Source organism: Phodopus roborovskii, unplaced genomic scaffold, assembly GCF_943737965.1.
Source record: "Phodopus roborovskii unplaced genomic scaffold, PHOROB, whole genome shotgun sequence".
NCBI lineage: Eukaryota > Metazoa > Chordata > Mammalia > Rodentia > Cricetidae > Phodopus > Phodopus roborovskii.
The window spans coordinates 16,385,069-16,403,531 of record NW_026126517.1 but is presented as its reverse complement, the minus strand read 5'-3'; the positions used below and the strand labels follow the sequence as shown (position 1 = coordinate 16,403,531).

General features: G+C 39.7%; 2 protein-coding genes and 1 pseudogene across 2 annotated transcripts; 1 reads left to right on the top strand and 2 right to left on the bottom strand.

The window, feature by feature from the left end:
* Positions 1 to 182: 182 nt before the first annotated feature.
* Positions 183 to 3,470, bottom strand: LOC127231275 (olfactory receptor 145). Its single transcript, XM_051196777.1, has 2 exons — positions 3,461 to 3,470; positions 183 to 1,114 (listed from the first exon to the last, which is right to left on the bottom strand). Exons 1-2 carry the CDS (start codon positions 3,468 to 3,470, stop codon positions 183 to 185), a joined length of 942 nt encoding a protein of 313 aa, XP_051052734.1.
* Positions 3,471 to 7,624: 4,154 nt separating this feature from the next.
* LOC127231755 (olfactory receptor 143-like) lies at positions 7,625 to 8,389 on the bottom strand (annotated as a pseudogene).
* Positions 8,390 to 17,283: 8,894 nt separating this feature from the next.
* On the top strand, positions 17,284 to 18,249 carry LOC127231441 (olfactory receptor 143). The gene has a single exon (XM_051196984.1). The coding sequence runs from the start codon at positions 17,296 to 17,298 to the stop codon at positions 18,247 to 18,249; it is 954 nt and encodes a 317-aa protein (XP_051052941.1). The 5' UTR covers positions 17,284 to 17,295.
* The last annotated feature ends 214 nt before the right edge of the window (positions 18,250 to 18,463 follow it).

Sequence of the window (18,463 nt, the reverse complement as noted above, 5' to 3'; positions counted from 1 at the left end):
TTGGGGGATTTTTGTTATTAAAGCTATTGTAGTCCTTGATTTTTTTTCAACACTGTGGGTCAAATCCAGGGACCAATTCATGTAAGCAAATGGTCTGCCAATGAACTGCTCTTTTGGTCCTCTCTCTACTTGTAAACTTCATGTGTCCTAAGATTTACTTCCATAAAAAATGCAAATACAACTTAGGTAAGCATGGTTTTCCTTATGGTTTTTCTCAGTGCAATGTGGACATCCTTATTCCTTACACTGTAGATGACAGGATTAAGCATTGGGCCCACAATAGTATAAAAAATTGTAGATATTTTATCTTCATCCATAGATGCACTAGAAGGTTTAAGGTACATGAAGGCTGCAGCTCCAAAGAAAAGAGAAACAGCTATTACATGGGAACCACAGGTACTGAAGGCTTTTGATCTACCCTCTGCAGAACGGATGCCAAGGATGTTAGAAAGTATCAAAGTATAAGAAATAAAGATAGCCAGGCTGGGCACTGTGACATTGACGCCCACAACAATGAAAACCACAATCTCATTAATGGCAGTACTTGTGCAGGAGAGCTTCAGAAGAGGAAGTATGTCACACACGTAGTGATTGATGATGTTGCCATCACAAAAGGTCAGTCTTAGCATGCAAACTATGTGGGCCATTGCACCCACAAACCCAATCACATACACACCCATTACCATCAAATGGCAGACCTTATAGGACATGGTAATCTGGTAAAGTAAGGGCTTACAGATGGCAGCATATCTGTCATAGGCCATGGCTGTCAAAATGTAGCATTCATCAATTACAAAGAAGCAGAAGAAGAAGAGCTGGGTCATACACTCAGCATGGGAGATGATGTTCTGCTTCACAAAACTCACCAGCATTTTAGGGGTTATAACAGACGAGTAGCAGAGATCTGTGAGGGAAAGGTTGAAGAGAAAGTAATACATGGGCGTGTGCAGGTGAGGGTTCAAAACAATGAGAATGATCAAGCCCAGGTTCCCCACCATGGAGACCACATAGATTGCCAAGAAGAGGAAGAAGAGAGGCAGTTGGAGCTCTGGCTGCTGTATCAAGCCCAGCAGGATGAACTCCTTCACAGAAGAGTCATTTTCTGAGGCCATTCCTCAGGTCATATCTGTGAGAACAGTAAAAATACTATTACAATGAAATCCTAGTCCTCTCTAAACTATTCCCTTAATATGAGATTAAGGACTAGAATCAATGATAAATTGAAGTCATTCTTCTCTCTTGCTCGGTTGTTCTCCTTTTGGGGGTGGAGTTCATATATAGAAATAAACATAAATATATGGAAGGCCTTTTCTTTGAGAATATCATTAAGGGCACCAATGTGATGGGAAATGTCATTCTGTAAATATGTTTCTCTTACTGGTTAATGAATAAAGCACTGTTGGCAAATAGGAAGTCAAGTTAGGCAGGGCTAGGAGACAAGGCAGATTCTGGAAAATGTAGGAGAGGAGAGTCAAGATGTAAGGACTTGAGAGGAAGAGGTCTTGACCCTTTCTCCAGTAATATAAGACCATGTGGAAATACTTAGATTGATAGAAATGGGTTAATATTTAAGACAGAGCTAGCCAATAAGAAATGCTACTAACAGGCCAACAGCTTTATATCTAATACAGTGTCTATTTGGGGGGCTGACATAGCTGTGGGACAAGGCTGGCAGGAAAACCTGTTCATAACACCAATGATCATTTTTAGCTCTGAAACATCTGTGTTCTTCTACCTCTCAACCCACCTCCCAATCCAGGCTCAATGGTCATCTCAAAAGAAAAGACAATGCACAGGATTTCTCAGTGGTGTATTTGGAGGGAAAACTACGCATTGAATTCATTGCTTACCTTTGTGGTCAGGGAACTCTCAAGTCACCTTAGGAACTCTTCTGCTCTACTCTCACAGACAGGCAAATACACATGGCACAGATGAACTATAAGATGTATAATGCTGGGGGGAAAATGTTGTTTTCTGTTGTTTCCAGGTTTGGCTTTTTGTTGGTGAGGGAAATCCATTTTGTACAGGATAATCAAGGGCACTCAGTCTTCATGGTTCTGAGCAGTCATGAGAAGTTCATGATTTCCAGTGGTGACTTTTCCCAGAATATCTTCTGTATCCTAGAGTTGGTAAATAACATCTACTGATGTCACAAGAGTCCCCAGGTAATGATTCAAGAGGTTTTTATGAGTTTGTAATCTCAGGGACCTATTAAAATTTGAAAGGCTTATGATTACCAGGTATTTCTCAAGAGATCAGGCTTTGTTACCAGGGTGTAACAATCTAGTTCAATAATAATAACATTGCCTTATTGGAGGATTACACTCTTGTTTTATTTTGCTGTTATTGTTTGAAAACATACCTATGCACAATGTGTTTTGATGAAGTTCATCCTTGATTTCTTCCCACCCAATTTTCTCCATCCTCCTACAATATTCCCTCCTAATGTCATCCCTTGTTTTCAACTTCTTTAACCCACTGACTCCACTCATCATTACTGGTATTATATAAGTATAAAACATCTACTTGCAAATAGGGACTGCATCATTGAAACTGACCATGTTTCTCACAGTAGCCATCAACTTCTGATAGTTCCTCAGCTAGAGGAACTAGTGCTACAAGCCACAAGATCACATGGTAATTATATAGCCATTGTATCATGATACAACTCAGAAGAATTAAGAATTCTTTCGATAGATTAAACCAGTACAAAAGCTGTATTTGGTGTTACATAGTCTTTTGAATAAAGTGGCTGTTTCTCGCTATAGATCTTCCTGTAGCTTATTCCTTTTGGCAACAAATTTAGGATTCACTTCCCACATTTTAGCACTATCTAATCATTTCCTGGGAACAATTTCTCTCATATATTTGGAGTTTACTGATTACATGCCCTAGTTATATGTAAAACCTGTTCTCCATTAACAGGTCCTAGTTTACTGATTACATTCCTTAGCTATGTGTGAGACCTGTTCCCATTATCAGGTCCTTGTTCCTCTCTCCTATGTAATATCAGAGATCTGCCTTTCTGCAGTTATCCCTATTGATAGGCATTTAGTAGTCAGGGCCTAGGCAAAAGTGTTCTATCTAAGACATTCCCAGATATCCAGGACATAGAATTATTACACACCCAAGGTTGTTGATTCATAGCTGCCTAGGTAGATTAAAAAAAAAAAAAAAACATAAGCATGCCCTGGTTTTACTTCAGTGGCAGATAGAGAAGTGATAACCAAAACTAACCCTGCACTAAAAGATCCTCAAACTTCTTGTTTTATTAACTCAACATTTTAGTTCAGAGATTTACTGCTCCCTCATGTTTACTCTTAGAAGATAACCACAAAGATAATCATCCCATTTCTTAAAATATAATTTTATTTACATTAAAAATAATATTATTTTACGTACCAATTGCAGTTCCTCTCCTTCCTATCCTCCTATGCATCCCACCAACCCTCCATCTCACCCCAATCCATCCACTCCCCAGGGAGGGTGAGGCCCATGATGAGGCATCATCAAAGTCTGACACAGGATCTAGGGTCTTCCCCATGCATCTAGGCCAAGAGAGTATTCCTCCATAGGGAATAGGTTCCCAAAGTCCATTTGTGCACTAGGGATAAATACTGGCTCCACTGCCAGAGGCCCCATAGACTGCCCAGGTCTCCTAATTGACACCCACATTTTGGGGGCCTGGTTCAGTCTTATGCAGGTTCCCCAGCTATCAGACTGGGGCCCATGAGCTCCCCCTTGTTCAGGTCAGCTGTTTCTGTGGGTTTCCCCATCCTGGTCTTGACCCCTTTGATCATCACTCCTCTCTCTCTACAACTGGATTCCAGGAGTTCAACTCAATGAATGGCTGTGAATCTCTGCTCATTTGCTCATCATCAGGAAAAACTTTCTTGAAGGCCCTTGCTGCCACTGAGGCCAGAGCACTAGAAGGCCTTGGGTTTTGTTTCTTGTGCAAATTGATCGTATACCCTCTCCTTGACATATAACCCTAAGCAATTGTTGCTATAAGTTTCTCCTAGCAGTTTTAGTTTATTGCTTATTGTTCTGTGTATAAATCTTATCTGCCTTGCTGACTCTGAGACACTTAAGCCTCACATTGTATTACAAAAAGAATTGCAAACATGTTTATATATACCTGTACCCCCAAGAACTGGAGAGAACAGAGAGAAACAGAAAGAAAAAGGAGAAGAAGAGAGCAGAAGAAGAATAAAGGAACATAGGAACATGCAGGGGGCAATTGCATGTATGTGAGTCAATTTTTTTTCCCTCAGATTTTTTAGTTCCTTGGCTTATTTGTGGCTCTTTTTTTTTTTTTTTTTTTTTTTTGAACACTGATCAAAAATTAAGGCCTTTTAAAGGTTTTGATAAACTAGAATTCATTACCCTACCATCCAGGATTCTTATCAGGATTAATTCCACAGGTGTCTTAGGCATATTGCTGTAACCACTGTGAGGTCATGAGGTCATGGAGCACATTATGAAAAGTACTGTTTTGATGTAGGCGTCTATCAATTCTGGCTCTTCAAATCTTTATTTTATTTATTTTTTTAATTTCATTTTACATTCCAACCACAGTTCTTCCCCCCCCCCACACACACACACACTTCCTCCTGTACCCCCTCTCCTGCTTTCCTAGCCCACCACCCACCCACTCCCAAAGCATAGGGCCTACAATTGGGAGTCAACAAAGCCTGGCGCATTAAGATGAGGCAGGACCAAGCCCTTCCCCACTGCAACAAGGCTTAGTATGGCATAGCACCATAGGGAATATGCTCCCAAAACCTAGCTCATGTACCAGGGATAGATTCTGAGCCTACTGTCAAGGAACCCTCAGAGAGTCCCAGCTTCACAACAGTCTCCCACATATGGAGGGCCTAGCTCAGTCCCATGGAGGATCCATAGCTGTGGGTCTGGAGTTCATGAGTTTCCACCAGCTTGCTTTAGCTGTCTCTGTAGATTTCCTCTTCTTGATCTTGACCTCCCTTGCTTTTGTATTCTCTCCACCCTCTCTTCTACTGGATTCCCAGAATATGGCCTGGTACTTGGTTGTGGATCTCTGCATCTGGTTCCATCAGTGGTTGAAGGCTTTCAACTACTACTTCCCTTATGATCTCTGAGACTTGGAAAAGGGGTACGATGCAGAAGTCCCATTTAGGATTGAGCACTCACAGTATCTTATTCTCTACCTGTTAACCAGCTGTAGATATCTATTTTAATTACCATCTACTGCTAAAAGAAGCACCTCTGATGAAGGTTGACAGATGCACTAATCGTAGGAGTCAGTTTACCACTATATCCATAACCACACAAGTTATAAGTGCTTCCCTCTGGCGTATGACCTATCTAGCCTCAGAAGTTGGCAGCAAGAACTAGGCTAGGAATGAGTTTTGTCTGTGGACCAAGCCTGAAATCCAATCTCAAAGCAGTTGTTGTTTTATTACTCCCAGAGAAGTTGTGACAATACTGTACTAGTGGGTATGTCCTGCCAGGTTAGCCATAACTGTAGCTCTCATAAATCACACCTCAGTGAAAGTCATTATTGAATTTCTCTTTTGAGAGCATGTATAGACTATTAATATTATAAAAATTGCACAATGCCAGAGTCACCTCTGAACTTCTTACACAAGATGACCAACTTTCAAATAATGATACATACTGGTGTCTCTTTAACTACTCAGAACAGTTGAGATGCAGCTATCAGGGAAGGATTAGTTTCTCACCAGCCTTCGAATAATGCTGACGGAAATTAATGCTTATAATGACTTCATATAATGTAAGTAAAATTATCACACCTACTTTTCAGGTCTGTGTGCTTTGAATTTGGACTTGTATGTAGGTGGACATGATCTAAGTATGTTTTTCAAGTATGAAATTACCAAAGAATAAAAGAATTTATTAAAACATAAGGACATATGTAGACATAGAAATGTTTTTTTCTTAAAAACGCAAGCCAATAGGCTACTATATAGACAAAGGCGTTATTTCTCAAAGTTATGACATGAATATATGGTGTCTTCTGCAATATGGTCTAATCATCAAGCCTGACGATAATCAAGAGCAGTGGCAATAGCCCATAATATATGGGAGAAATATATGGGATATATATTGGCTACTAACTCCAAAACAGTAGCTCATTCCTGGTTCTAGGTTTTTATTTGATAGCCTGTGGTGTCTAGGAGAAACACCATTTCCAAATTACAAGGTATTTCAATATAAACTCATTTTAGACATGAATATATTTCAAGATGCTTGTATAGTAGTAGTTTCCATATGACTTTCTAAAAGGTCTTTAATCTTAGTTATCTGTCCTGGAACTCCCTCCTCTACTTTGCCCTCTCATCTCCTGCCCAAACCAATCCTCCCTGCTCTATTATCCCCATTCTTGCTTAACACTGTTCTCCAGTATTATCTATAGTTTATTCCTGACAATTTGGAAACTCTCCATTAGAAAAGCATAAAAACTCTCCTGTATACTATGAACTCTCCATATTTTCCATCTCTCAATGAAATCTTATATTCTTCTTTATAATGTCTGCTTGCATACATACCATAAATGCTTCTTAATCTAAGTCTATAACATCGAAGTGATATGGCTGGTTTCTTCAGAGCTACTTCAGAAGCACTTAAAGCAATTAAATCTGACATATTCATGGGGTGATTATATATATATACATATATATACATATATATATATATGTATATATATATATATATATAGTAAAATAGTGTTCCTTCTCACTTCTCTAAAATACGTACTGGATATTACACAGAATATTTGTCCCTTGGGCAAAAACTTATATGGTGGCAATGTTTTTACTTATAGATAAGAATGTGGACAGGATGACATTCATAAAGCATTAGACCCACAGATGCCTCCAGAGAACATTAAAAGGAACTCTGGATCAGAGTTACTAACTTCAGAGGGGAAAAAAGGTCCTATAGTTTCCATCTATTAATATCATTCTGTTTTGTTAAAAAATGTCCAATGTCTTTCCCCATACCTGTAATACACACTCAGATCAGAAGAAAATCTTTACGAGTGCATTATAATAAGGTCTTAAAGGCCAAAATCAAGGTTTTCTTCCTTTTGGAATATGATTTTTTGATAAATGCCAAATGTAAGATGAAAATTAAGGTGATATAATACTTACATAGAAACTGTTCACATAGTAACCTAAAACATTGTTGAAATTTTGACTTATGTAACCTCTTATCTATGGTAATGAATATATAGAAAATAAACTTACAAAATAGGGAAATGAATACATAAAATTACTACAAAAATCAAGAAATTGATTTCAGATAAAGAATGCAAGTTAATAGATATTCTTGGATACAAAAGATACCTAAGAAAAAGTAGTAAGTACTGTTGTCTTACATAAATAAGTGAACAGAACAAGGTTTTAATGTGATACAGGCATTGGACAATATCTTGCATAAAGTTGAATCAGTAGATACCTCAAGACAAAGAATGGGCACATCCAAGTAACATTGTGCAGAGGAAGGACAAATGATTCAGTAGAAAACTTGGTGATACAGTAGAAACATGAGAAGAAAGCAAAATAGATGCGTATGTGTGTGTGTGAAAGAGAGAGGGGGGGTATTCTCACCCCTATATAGATCAACTTGTGATTCTCTTCATCGTTCTCTTCTTAGCAAGTTTGACATTCTTGTTTCTAAGGCTACAAATAAGATTCAGCATGGGCTGAATCCTGAGCTGATGACATCTGAATGATATTGGAAAAGATCAAAGCATATGAGACCAAGATAATGAGGCTACTGCAATGAGGCTCACAAGTTTATTGACATAGATGTTACTGAGCAGAGCTGGAGGAGAGACATATCACACATGTTATGGTTGATAATATTAGAATCACAAAAGTTTACCTTGTGTGACCCATGGCCCCAGAAAACACTGCCAAGAACCAAACATCAGCATAAAGCATATCCTAGGTGACATAATAACCTTGTACAGCAGAGGCTAACAGATGGCCACATAGTGAACATAGGCCACAGCTGTCAACACATAGTTTTCTGAGTTCACAAAAAATTAGGAAGAAAAATGGCTCAGTCATGCATCCTCTGAAGGAGATAGTGTTCTTGTCTAAAACAAGACTCATCAGCATTTTGGAGGTAAAGACAAATAAATAACGAAATCAATGAAGGACATATTGAAGATTTAAAAAAAGTACAAAAAGTACAAGGGAGTGTGAAGGTTTAATTTTAGGCAAATGAGAATCATTAAGGCCAAGTTTCCATTCACAGTGGCTGTGTAGTTCACCAAGAAAAGAACAAATAAGGGCATCTGAAGCTCAGGTTGGTTTTTCAGTCCCATAAAAATGAACTCTGACACTGAGAAGTCATTTTCCATAATCATTTGCATCATATGTGTCATCTGCAAGAATACATATAAAAATAAACTTTAACCAATAATGCATATTTAACTACAAGTGGAAAGCTTGATTTAGTGATTTACATGAGTTGAGAGAACACATAGCTGGAACTCCAAAGAGCAAAACCTATTCATACTGATTCCTAAGTAATCTCTCTTTCCTTTTTATCTAACCATGTATCAAAAAAAAAAAAAGATGTCAATCACCCTCCAGTGTCTCAGAATATAATTTCTTCATTTTCTCTTGGTATTTACAAATAATTAAGGTTGACAAAATAAACCCAAGACTTATGACATTCTGAATTGCAAGGGAAATTGTTAAAACAAAAATCCAATGCTCACCATTGGTCATCTAGTAACTGTCTTGCTTTGAAAGCTCTTGGTACCATCCTTCTCACTGTCCTAGGACAGCCAAAGTGACTGGTATTGAAGTGTGTGAATGCAACCAGTACAGATAATATATGACTTGCTAGGAGAGTTTCGTTGCAGGAAATGACATTTCTGTAAAAGTTTCTTTCTACATACTCAAAATACTCAAAACAACAATCTTACATGAGACTCTAAAACATTACCTCATTCAAATGAAAATATGAAGGTCAAGGTGTCTGAAAAAAATATTTTAAGTACAGAAACGTTATCTCATTTTTATGATATTCTCCCTGAGGGATGTGTCCCTTGAGGGTAAAAATTATTTAGTTAATGTTTACAACTAAAGTTGGATCTTATGAGATTCAAAGTCCTAATCAGTTTATAAATTCCCACCAGGGAGTACCTACTTCAAAGATCAGAGTTCTCATTAGGCCCCTTTGTTATTCTCATTATGCTCAGCACAACTCTTACAAAGGAATATTCAGAGAACTGTTCACTTTCCATTTCAGATTTTCTATGAGGATGGATGGGTAGATGGATGGATAGATAGATAGATAGATAGATAGATAGATAGATAGATAGATAGATTAAACTCTCCAGATGAATTTAAGAGAATGGAAATAGGTATTCAAGTAGTATGAGTTTACATCTAGACCTTTCCATTTTTAACAGTGCAGACATACACTTCAGTGACCCTTGTTTACATTTAATGAGGCATGCATATACTTATAAGTATAGCTTGTGAATACTTAATAAATAAAGAGACTAATTTAAAAATGATTTGAAAGAAAAGGATGTGAGTTTGGGATTGATGGTAGAGTTCTTGCTTAGAGTACAAAAGACTGTGGGATTATTTAATATATTTTATATATAAAGGTAATGTAAGTTGTTTTCTTATCATATGCATTGTGGCAAAACACATAACAGAGACAACTTAAGGTAGAAAGATTTAATTTTTTTTCTCAGAATTTCATGGGATTTTGGTCTGTCTTTGCAGGAAAAGTACAATAGTAGAGGAAGCTCCATTTGACTATAACATCAAGAACATACAGAAACCACATCCTACATAGAGTTGACCAGAATAGAGAAAACTTGGACCAGAATTCCAAGATGATATAACCTTCAAAAGCCATCTCATGGTAACCTACTTTTTCTAGTGATGTGACATCACCCATAAAGGTACAACCAGCTTACAAAAATCTCATATACCGTTATGAAAGTAAAGTTACATAAACTCTTCAGATATCTGAAAATTTCCAACTAGGCCACAAACATATGTAGCATCTGAGGAAACCATCAAAATGCATATATAAATAGTCTATAAACATATTCATCATGTGATAAAAAGAAATCACTAAATATTAACAAAATCTTCTATGTCCATTGAAATATCATAAAATGTAGTAAATAAAGACAAATAACAAAAACATTTCTGGACTCTGAGTTACAGCCGGCAAGATCCTTGACCCCTAAAGCAGGGCCTCTGCTAAAGAAAGAGGCCTCAGCTGGAGAGTCCCAGTTTCCAGTGAGATCAGACTATCCTGCAAAAACTTCCCAAGTTTCAGCTCAGCCTTTGTCCTCTTCTGCCAGCCATTGGCTAGATGTGAGTCTGGGCCCAATTGGGGTGGCTTCAACCCTACAAACTCTCCCTCCCCACCGAACTCCCTGGGTTGACCCCTGATACCACTGCTCCTTTGTCCTGTCCCCATTGAGAGCACACTTGGAGCTCTGATACACCCCCACCCACCCCCACCGTGAGACAGCCCCCCCCTCCCTTGTGCCCTACCCTGCCCACTGTCCTGCCACTCTGTAGAGCACTGGAACAGAGGGTAGAGCCAACAGTCCACCCTACTTTGGAGACTTCTAACAAAGGAGACCTGCCTATCCACGAGGGACCACCCGTATTTTCCACCTGCTTGGACTCTGACCCCACCTACAGTCCTCTGTTGGAGTCCTGGGCCCCTCCCAGAGATCCGCCTATCTCTGTGGGTCAACTCTGAGGTACCACCAGCAAGATCCTTGACCCCCCAAAGCAGGGCCTCTGCTAAAGAAAGAGGCCTCAGCTGGAGAGTGCAAGTTTCCAGTGAGATCAGACTATCCTGCAGAAACTTCCCAAGTTTCAGTTCATCCTTTGTCCTCTTCCACCAGCCATTGGCTAGAGCCATTAGCTAGTGGCATCTTCTCCTGGATCACCAGCCCTGACCACATCCCTGGGTCCCTGTTTGTGCAGAGACCTCCTATAGACCTGGGACCACACAGAGCTACAGATATTGAATCTCTGACCCACATAAGCCCACCGGGGAAGTACAATAGAGAGATGGGGAGACCCCAACAATACCTACTGGAGGAAGCTATGGGAAGACAGCAATACAAAAAACACTTAACAACAGAAAGACAAGCATGACACCACCAGAATCAAGGGAATCTACACCAACTAGAACGGAACACAACAACAAAGCAGAGGAAGCAGAAAGGAACGACTTAAAAATTGCCGTCATAAATATGATAAAGGCCCTCAAAGAAGATGTAAAAAAAATCCCTTAAAGAAATGGAAGAAAAAACAAACAAAAAAGTGAAAGAAATGAACAAATTCCTTAAGGAAAGCAAAGAAAGTACAGAAAGCCAAGAAAAAACAATTAAGCAGGTGAAGGAAACGGTTCAAGATTGAAAACTGAAATAGAGAAAATAAAGGTAACACAAACCGAAGGATTGCTGGAAATAGAAAAACTGGGCAAAAAATCAGGAACTACAGACACAAGCATAACCAACAGAATTCAAGAGATCAAAGAGAGAATCTCAGGCACAGAAGATAAACTAGAAGAAATAGATTCAGCTCAAAGGTGCCGAAAACACCTATGAACACCTGATTTTCGACAAAACAGCTAAATTATACAATGGGGCGAGGACAACATCTTCAACAAATGGTGTTGGCACAATTGGATGAGGGTGTGTAGAAGACTGCAGATAGACCCATGTCTGTCGCCATGCACAAAACTCAAGTCCAAATGGATCAAAGGCCTCAACATAAATCCAGCCACACTGAACCTCTTAGAAGAAAAAGTAGGAGGCACCCTTGAACAAATTAGTATAGGACAACCCCTTCCCGAACATAACTCCAGGGGCACAGACACAGAGAGAAACAATTAATAAATGGGACCTCTTCAAACTTAGAAGCTTCTGTTAGGCAAAGGACACAGTGGACAAGACCAAACGGCAGCCCACAGACTGGGAAAAGATTTTCACCAATCCTATATCCGACAAAGGGCTAATCTTCAAAATATACAAAGACCTCAAGAAACTAGTCAACAAAACACCAAATAACCCTATTAAAAAATGGGGTATATGTAGTGAGATAGTCCTTCTGTAGCACTGACCACGCCCATTGGGGGTGGAGCCATGGGCGGAAGTGACCTGTGGAAGGAGGTCGGAGGGGGCCAGGAAGGCACTCTCTTTCTGGCGTGACTCGGACAGGAGACGATCGGGTTGAATTTCCTGGTGTTCATCTGTCTAGGTTGTAAGTTATTTCTCCCTGAATAAACATCTATTCGGCCTATTTGTTTATCCTGATCCTTATTTACCTCGATAGGTATAGAACTGAAGAGAGAATTTTCAATAGAGGAAATCAAAAAGGCTGAAAGACACTTAAGAAAGTGCTCCACATCCTTAGCTATCAGGGAAATGCAAATCAAAACCACTTTGAGATAACATCTTACCCCTGCCAGAATGGCTAAAATTAGAAACACCAATGATGACTCATGTTGGAGAGGATGTGGAGAAAGTGGAACACTCCTCCACTGCTGGTGGGAGTGCAAACTCATACAGCCATTTTGGAGTTCAGTATGGCGGTTCCTCAGGAAAATGGGAATTAGTTTACCACAGGACCCGGCAATCCCCTTCTTAGGCATTTACCCAAAGGATTCACATCCATACAACAAAGACATCTGTTCAACTATGTTCATAGCAGCACTATTTGTAATAGCAAGAACCTGGAAGCAACCTAGATGCCCCTCAATTGAAGAATGGATAATGAATATGTGACACATCTACACAATGGAATACTACTCTGCAGAAAAAAATAATGGTATCTTCAAATTTGCAGGTAAGTGGATGGCACTTGAAGAAACCATCCTGAATGAGGTAACCCAGTCACAAAAAGAGAAACATAGTATGTACTCACTCATATATGGATTTTAGACCTAGAGCAAAGGATCACCAGCCTATAATTCACACTATCAGAGGAACTAGGATACAAGGTGTATTCTAAGACATTCATATAAGGCCCCCAGAGCACAGAGGAAGTAGGGGGGCAGTGAATGGAGAGATAAATAGGAAGAAGAGAGGGGAAGGAGACTAAAACACATGTGACTAGGAAGATTGAGTCTGGTTAGGAATAGAAGACAGGCAAGAGACAGACACAGAGAGAGAGAGAGAACATAAAAGAGGGAGCCAATATTGGTTTGAAGAGAAAATTGAACACAAAGAAAGGTCTAGAGAACTACAAGACTGCTCCCAACTACCAATTTGAGCATCCATGGAAAGGCTACCATAAATGCCCTTTCAGGACAGTGAGATCAACAACTAACTTATGCATGGAGCCCTCATCTAATACCTGTTGGAAACAGGAGCAAACACCCATACATAAACCCTGAGTTGAAGTAGAACCCAGATGCAGATGGAGAGGACAAGACCAGGCTGCAGAAACACATAGAGACAGCTTACCTGAACAAGGAGGAGCTAACGGGACCCCAGACTGAATAGTGGGAAGCCAGTATGGGACTGACTCAGGCCCCCGTGAATATGGGTCTCAGCCAGAAGGATTGAGCAGTCTAAGGGACCTCAGACAGTGGAGCCAGGAAGTATCCCTGGCGCACAAAAGGACCTTGTGAACACATCCTCCATGAAGGGATGACTGCCTTAACCTAGAGATAGGAGAGAAGTCCTAGTCCCTACTACACATGACCTGTCAGATTTACATGACCCCAACTGGATAGCATTCCCTTACATATGGAATTGGGGTGGGGGGTGATGGGAGGGGTTGGTGGTTAGTGTGCATGTGAGAGGGCAGAGAGGGTAAAAGTGATGGAAGCAGGGAGGGAGGGAGAGGGAACTGGGATCGACATGTAAAATAATAAATTAAATTTAAAAAAAAATAGATACAGGGAAAACTCCCCTGACCCTAAATGGTGTGAAAAAAAAAAAGAAAGAAAGAAAGAAAGAAAGAAAGAAACTACTCAACAAAACACCAAATAACCCTATTAAAAATGGGGTATAGAACTGAAGAGAGAATTTTCAATAGAGGAAATCAAAAAGGCTGAAAGACACTTAAGAAAGTGTCCTTAGCTATCAGGGAAATGCAAATCAAAACCACTTTGAGATAACATCTTACTCCTGCCAGAATGGCTAAAATTAGAAACACCAATGATGACTCATGTTGGAGAGGATGTGGAGAAAGTGGAACACTCCTCCACTGCTGGTGGGAGTCCAAACTCATACAGCCATTTTGGAGTTCAGTATGGTGGTTCCTCAGGAAAATGGGAATTAGTTTACCACAGGACCCAGCAATCCCCCTCTTTGGCATATACAAAATGATCCACATCCATGCAACTAAGACATGTGCTCATCTATGTTTATAGCAGCATTGTTTGTAATAACAAGGACCTGGAAGCAACCTAGATGCCCCTCAATTGAAGAATGCATAAAGAAGATGTGGCACATCTACACAATAGAATGCTACTCTCAGAAAAACAAATAATGGAATCATGAAATTCGCAGGCAAGTGGATCGCACTTGAAGAAACCATCCTGAATGAGGTAACCCAGTCACAAAAAGTGGACCATGGTATGTATTCACTCATATATGGATTTTAGGCCTAGATCAAAGGATCACCAGCGTATAATTCACACCACCAGAGGACTAGGATACAATGTGGATTCTAAGACAATTATATAAGGTCTCTCACAGAAGGGGGAAGGGACAAGTTCTCCAGAGTACTTGGGGAGTGTGGGGAAGCAGTGAGTGGAGAGGGAACTAGGAGAAAGCGAAGGGGAGGAGAGGAGAGCATGTGGGACTAGGAAGACTGAGTCAGGGTAGGAATAGAAATCAGGAGAGAGAGAGAGAGAGAGAGAGAGAGAGAGAGAGAGAGAGAGAGAGAGAGAGGGAGGGAGGGAGGGAGGGAGGGAGGGAGACAGAGAGACAGAACGAACATAAAGGGGGAGCCATTATTGGTTTGAAGAGAAAATATAACCTAAAGAAAGGTCTAGAGACCTACAAGATTGCTGCCAACTATTGAGTAACCGTGGAAAGGCTACCATAAATGTCCTTCCTGGAAAGTGAAATCAACAACTACTTATACACCATCATGGAGCCCTCATCTAGTACCTGTTGGAAGCAGAAGCAAATACCCATAACTAAACAGAGTTGAACTAGCATCCAAATGCAGAGAGACAGAGGACAAGACCAGGTTGCAGAAACACATAGACACAGCTGACCTGAACAAGGAGTTAATGGACCTTCAGACTGATAGCTGGGAATCCAGCATGGGACTGACTCAGAACCCTGAATATGGGTCTCAGCTAGAAGGACTGAGCTGTCTAAGGGACCTCAGACAGTGGATCCAGCATGTATTTCTGGTGCATAAAAGGACCTTGTAGACACATCCCTCATGGAGGGATAATCTCTTAACCTATAGACGGAAGAGAAGTCCTAGTCCCTACTTCAAATGACTTTACAGATTTACATGATCCCACCTGGATGGCAAACCCTCTTTTATGAGATGTATTTTATAGATATCCACAGAAATATGGATATGTTAAAAAAATGAACTAGAGTAAAGAAATTACAATTTTGGTATATAGATTTATTATTAAGAAACAGAAAAATCTGTGTTTTTAAACTCAGTCTTTCATGTCTCTTTCTTTTCCCTAACATTTTTGCTTCAAAACCTGTTTGTTTTGTTTTTTTGGGGGGGCATTTATATAATAGTTACTGATACAATTGCAAGGACTTGTAGAAAATTTCTAGCAATGACAAATGAGTTTGTTTCTGTATTTTCCTCTTGCTGAGTTGTGCAGGGCATAATGGACAGAATTATGAAGGGAACAACCTAATAATCTGCTCAGGGAACTAAGTATTCCTTATGGGAAATTACAGAATAAACAGAACTTTGAGTCTCAAAAGAGAGATTGTTTATATCCATGCTACATGATATAAACGCAGGTTTTGTTTTTTCTACCCTTAAGAGACTCACAAACCTGGAAGGGATCATTAAAGAGAGAATAATTTTCTATGCTTCTCTGATGGCTGTTCTTGGTTGTGAATTTGACTATAATTGGAATGAACTATAATCCAGAAATGGGAGGCATACGTGTGATCCAGATCTTGAGTCAGGAAGATACATGCCATTAATTGAGATAGTGTGGTTAGAATTCACACCTTCAATCCACGGCACACCTTCTACGGAAGCCTATATAAGGACAATGGGATAAGGAAGGCTTTATTCTTCACCTGCTTGTGCTCATCTTGTCAGGCCATCCCAACAGACCAGGTGAGATACCCAGCCTTGTTGGCTGAGCAGCTACTAGATTTTTGGACATACCATTCATACCTAGTCATTGTTGGACTAATATAACTTCTGATATTTTGCTATAATGCTAGTTTATAGGACTCTCACTTCGGGGAAATAATGCACATATGAGATCATTATTTTCTGTTGTAAAATAAATAGAACATTTAAGAGAAATTCTTTTTTTCTATTATTTTTATTTATTTATATTTATTTTTCTTACTTCACATATTAATCCCAGTTCCCTCTCTCTTCCTCCCACTTTCTTTTTTTCCCTCCCTCTCATACCCTCCCCCACCACTCTCCCATTCCATCCCATCCTATTTCCTCTCCACTCCATAGGGAGGGTGGTGCCTTGCAGGAGGGGTCAACAAAATCTGTCAAGTCATTTGGAGTAGGGACTAGACCCTCCCTTAAGAGAAATTCTTAAATTGAAATCATGTCATATCCCTGGCATAGATATTTTAAGAGGTCAGAGCCAGTTGTGTATTGATAAGTAACATCACTTCATTTTCAGAAATGTAGCCTAGGCTATAGAAGTGAAAGAGCCTGTGTGGTCCAACAGCAGTAACATATTCAGGTGAACAGAGGTTAGCATTTCATTAATCTGTAAAATATCCCTGAAATCTGAAAGCTATATAAATCATGTGTTCAGGAGATAGTAGTGGTTTATTTCTCCTTCTATCCTTAATCCTTCAGGAAGACTAAAGAGGCTGGAGGAAATGGTTGTTTAAAGACTTCAGAGTTGTGTCAGTGTTTTCTCAGATTGGATGCTCATCCTGGATAAGAAAAGAAGAAATAAGGATTTCTCAGGAATTGGAGGCAATTTCCTTTGAGTGCTTTGCTCAGTGGCTTCAGGTAGCAATGAACTCATAACTGACTCTAGATGTCCTTTTGGAGTCAGTGACAGAGTTCCTTGCTAATGTGACCCTTTATAACTGTTTCTACAGATCTCCTCCGGGTATCACAAATGGCTCTGAAGAATGACTCTTCAGTGACTGAATTCATTCTCACAGGATTGACAGACCAACCTGAACTCCAGCTACCCCTATTTGTTGTATTTCTGGTGAATTATGTAGTTACTGTGGTGGGAAACTTGAGTTTAATGGGTCTTATTTTCCTAAATTCAAACCTGCAGACCCCCATGTACTTTTTTCTCTTTAATCTATCCTTCATTGATTTATGTTATTCATTTGTGTTTACTCCCAAAACACTAATGAGTTTTGTCTTGGAGAAGAATGCCATCTCCTTTGGAGGATGCATGAGTCAGCTGTTTTTCTTCTGTTTTTTTGCCCACTCTGAGTGTTATGTGCTGACAGCCATGGCCTATGATCGATATGTAGCCATCTGTCAACCCCTGATGTACATGGTTATCATGTCTCCTAGGAAATGTTCCCTGTTGATGACTGGTTCATACTTGATGGGGTTTATTGGTGCCATTGTCCATACAGGGTGCATGATCAGTCTCAACTTTTGTGATTCTAACATCATCAACCACTACCTATGTGACATCCTTCCCCTTCTCCAGCTCTCCTGCAGCAGCACCTATGCCAATGAGCTTGTGAGCTCTATTGTTGTCAGCACAGTAGTCATTGCATCTAGCCTTATCATATTAATGTCCTATGCTTTCATTCTTATTAATGTCACTAAATTGTCATCAGGTAAGGGTTTGTCCAAAGCCATGAGTACCTGCAGTTCTCACATAATAACTGTTGCTCTATTCTATGGATTTGGTATGCTTACACATATCAAAACATCATCTGATGAATCTGTGCCTCAGGGCAAAATTCTCAGTATATTTTGTACATTTTTGCTGCCCTTGTTGAACCCTTTTATTTACAGTCTCAGGAATAAGGATGTCAAACTTGCTCTAAAGAGAACTATGGGGAGATTCACAGTGAGTGAACCACTGGGGCTGCCCTAGCCCAGGGCTCGAATTTGGGTCTTTCTCACCACTGCATTTCTTTATCACGTCCTTTTTAATATTCTCTCCTTTCTTTCATCTTTCTTTTTATATTCTGATAAGGTTTCAATTTTTTTGACCTTTTTTCTTTCCTCCACAAAAATTCTTGATTTTCTTATCTGGGGAGAGGAAAGCATTTTTTATCTAGGGACTCATCCTGAATATGGATCTCCTC

Bases quoted from the DNA above. Each gene is read 5' to 3' on its own strand.
- LOC127231441 (XM_051196984.1), top strand. From the start codon at position 17,296: ATGGCTCTGAAGAATGACTCTTCAGTGACTGAATTCATTCTCACAGGA.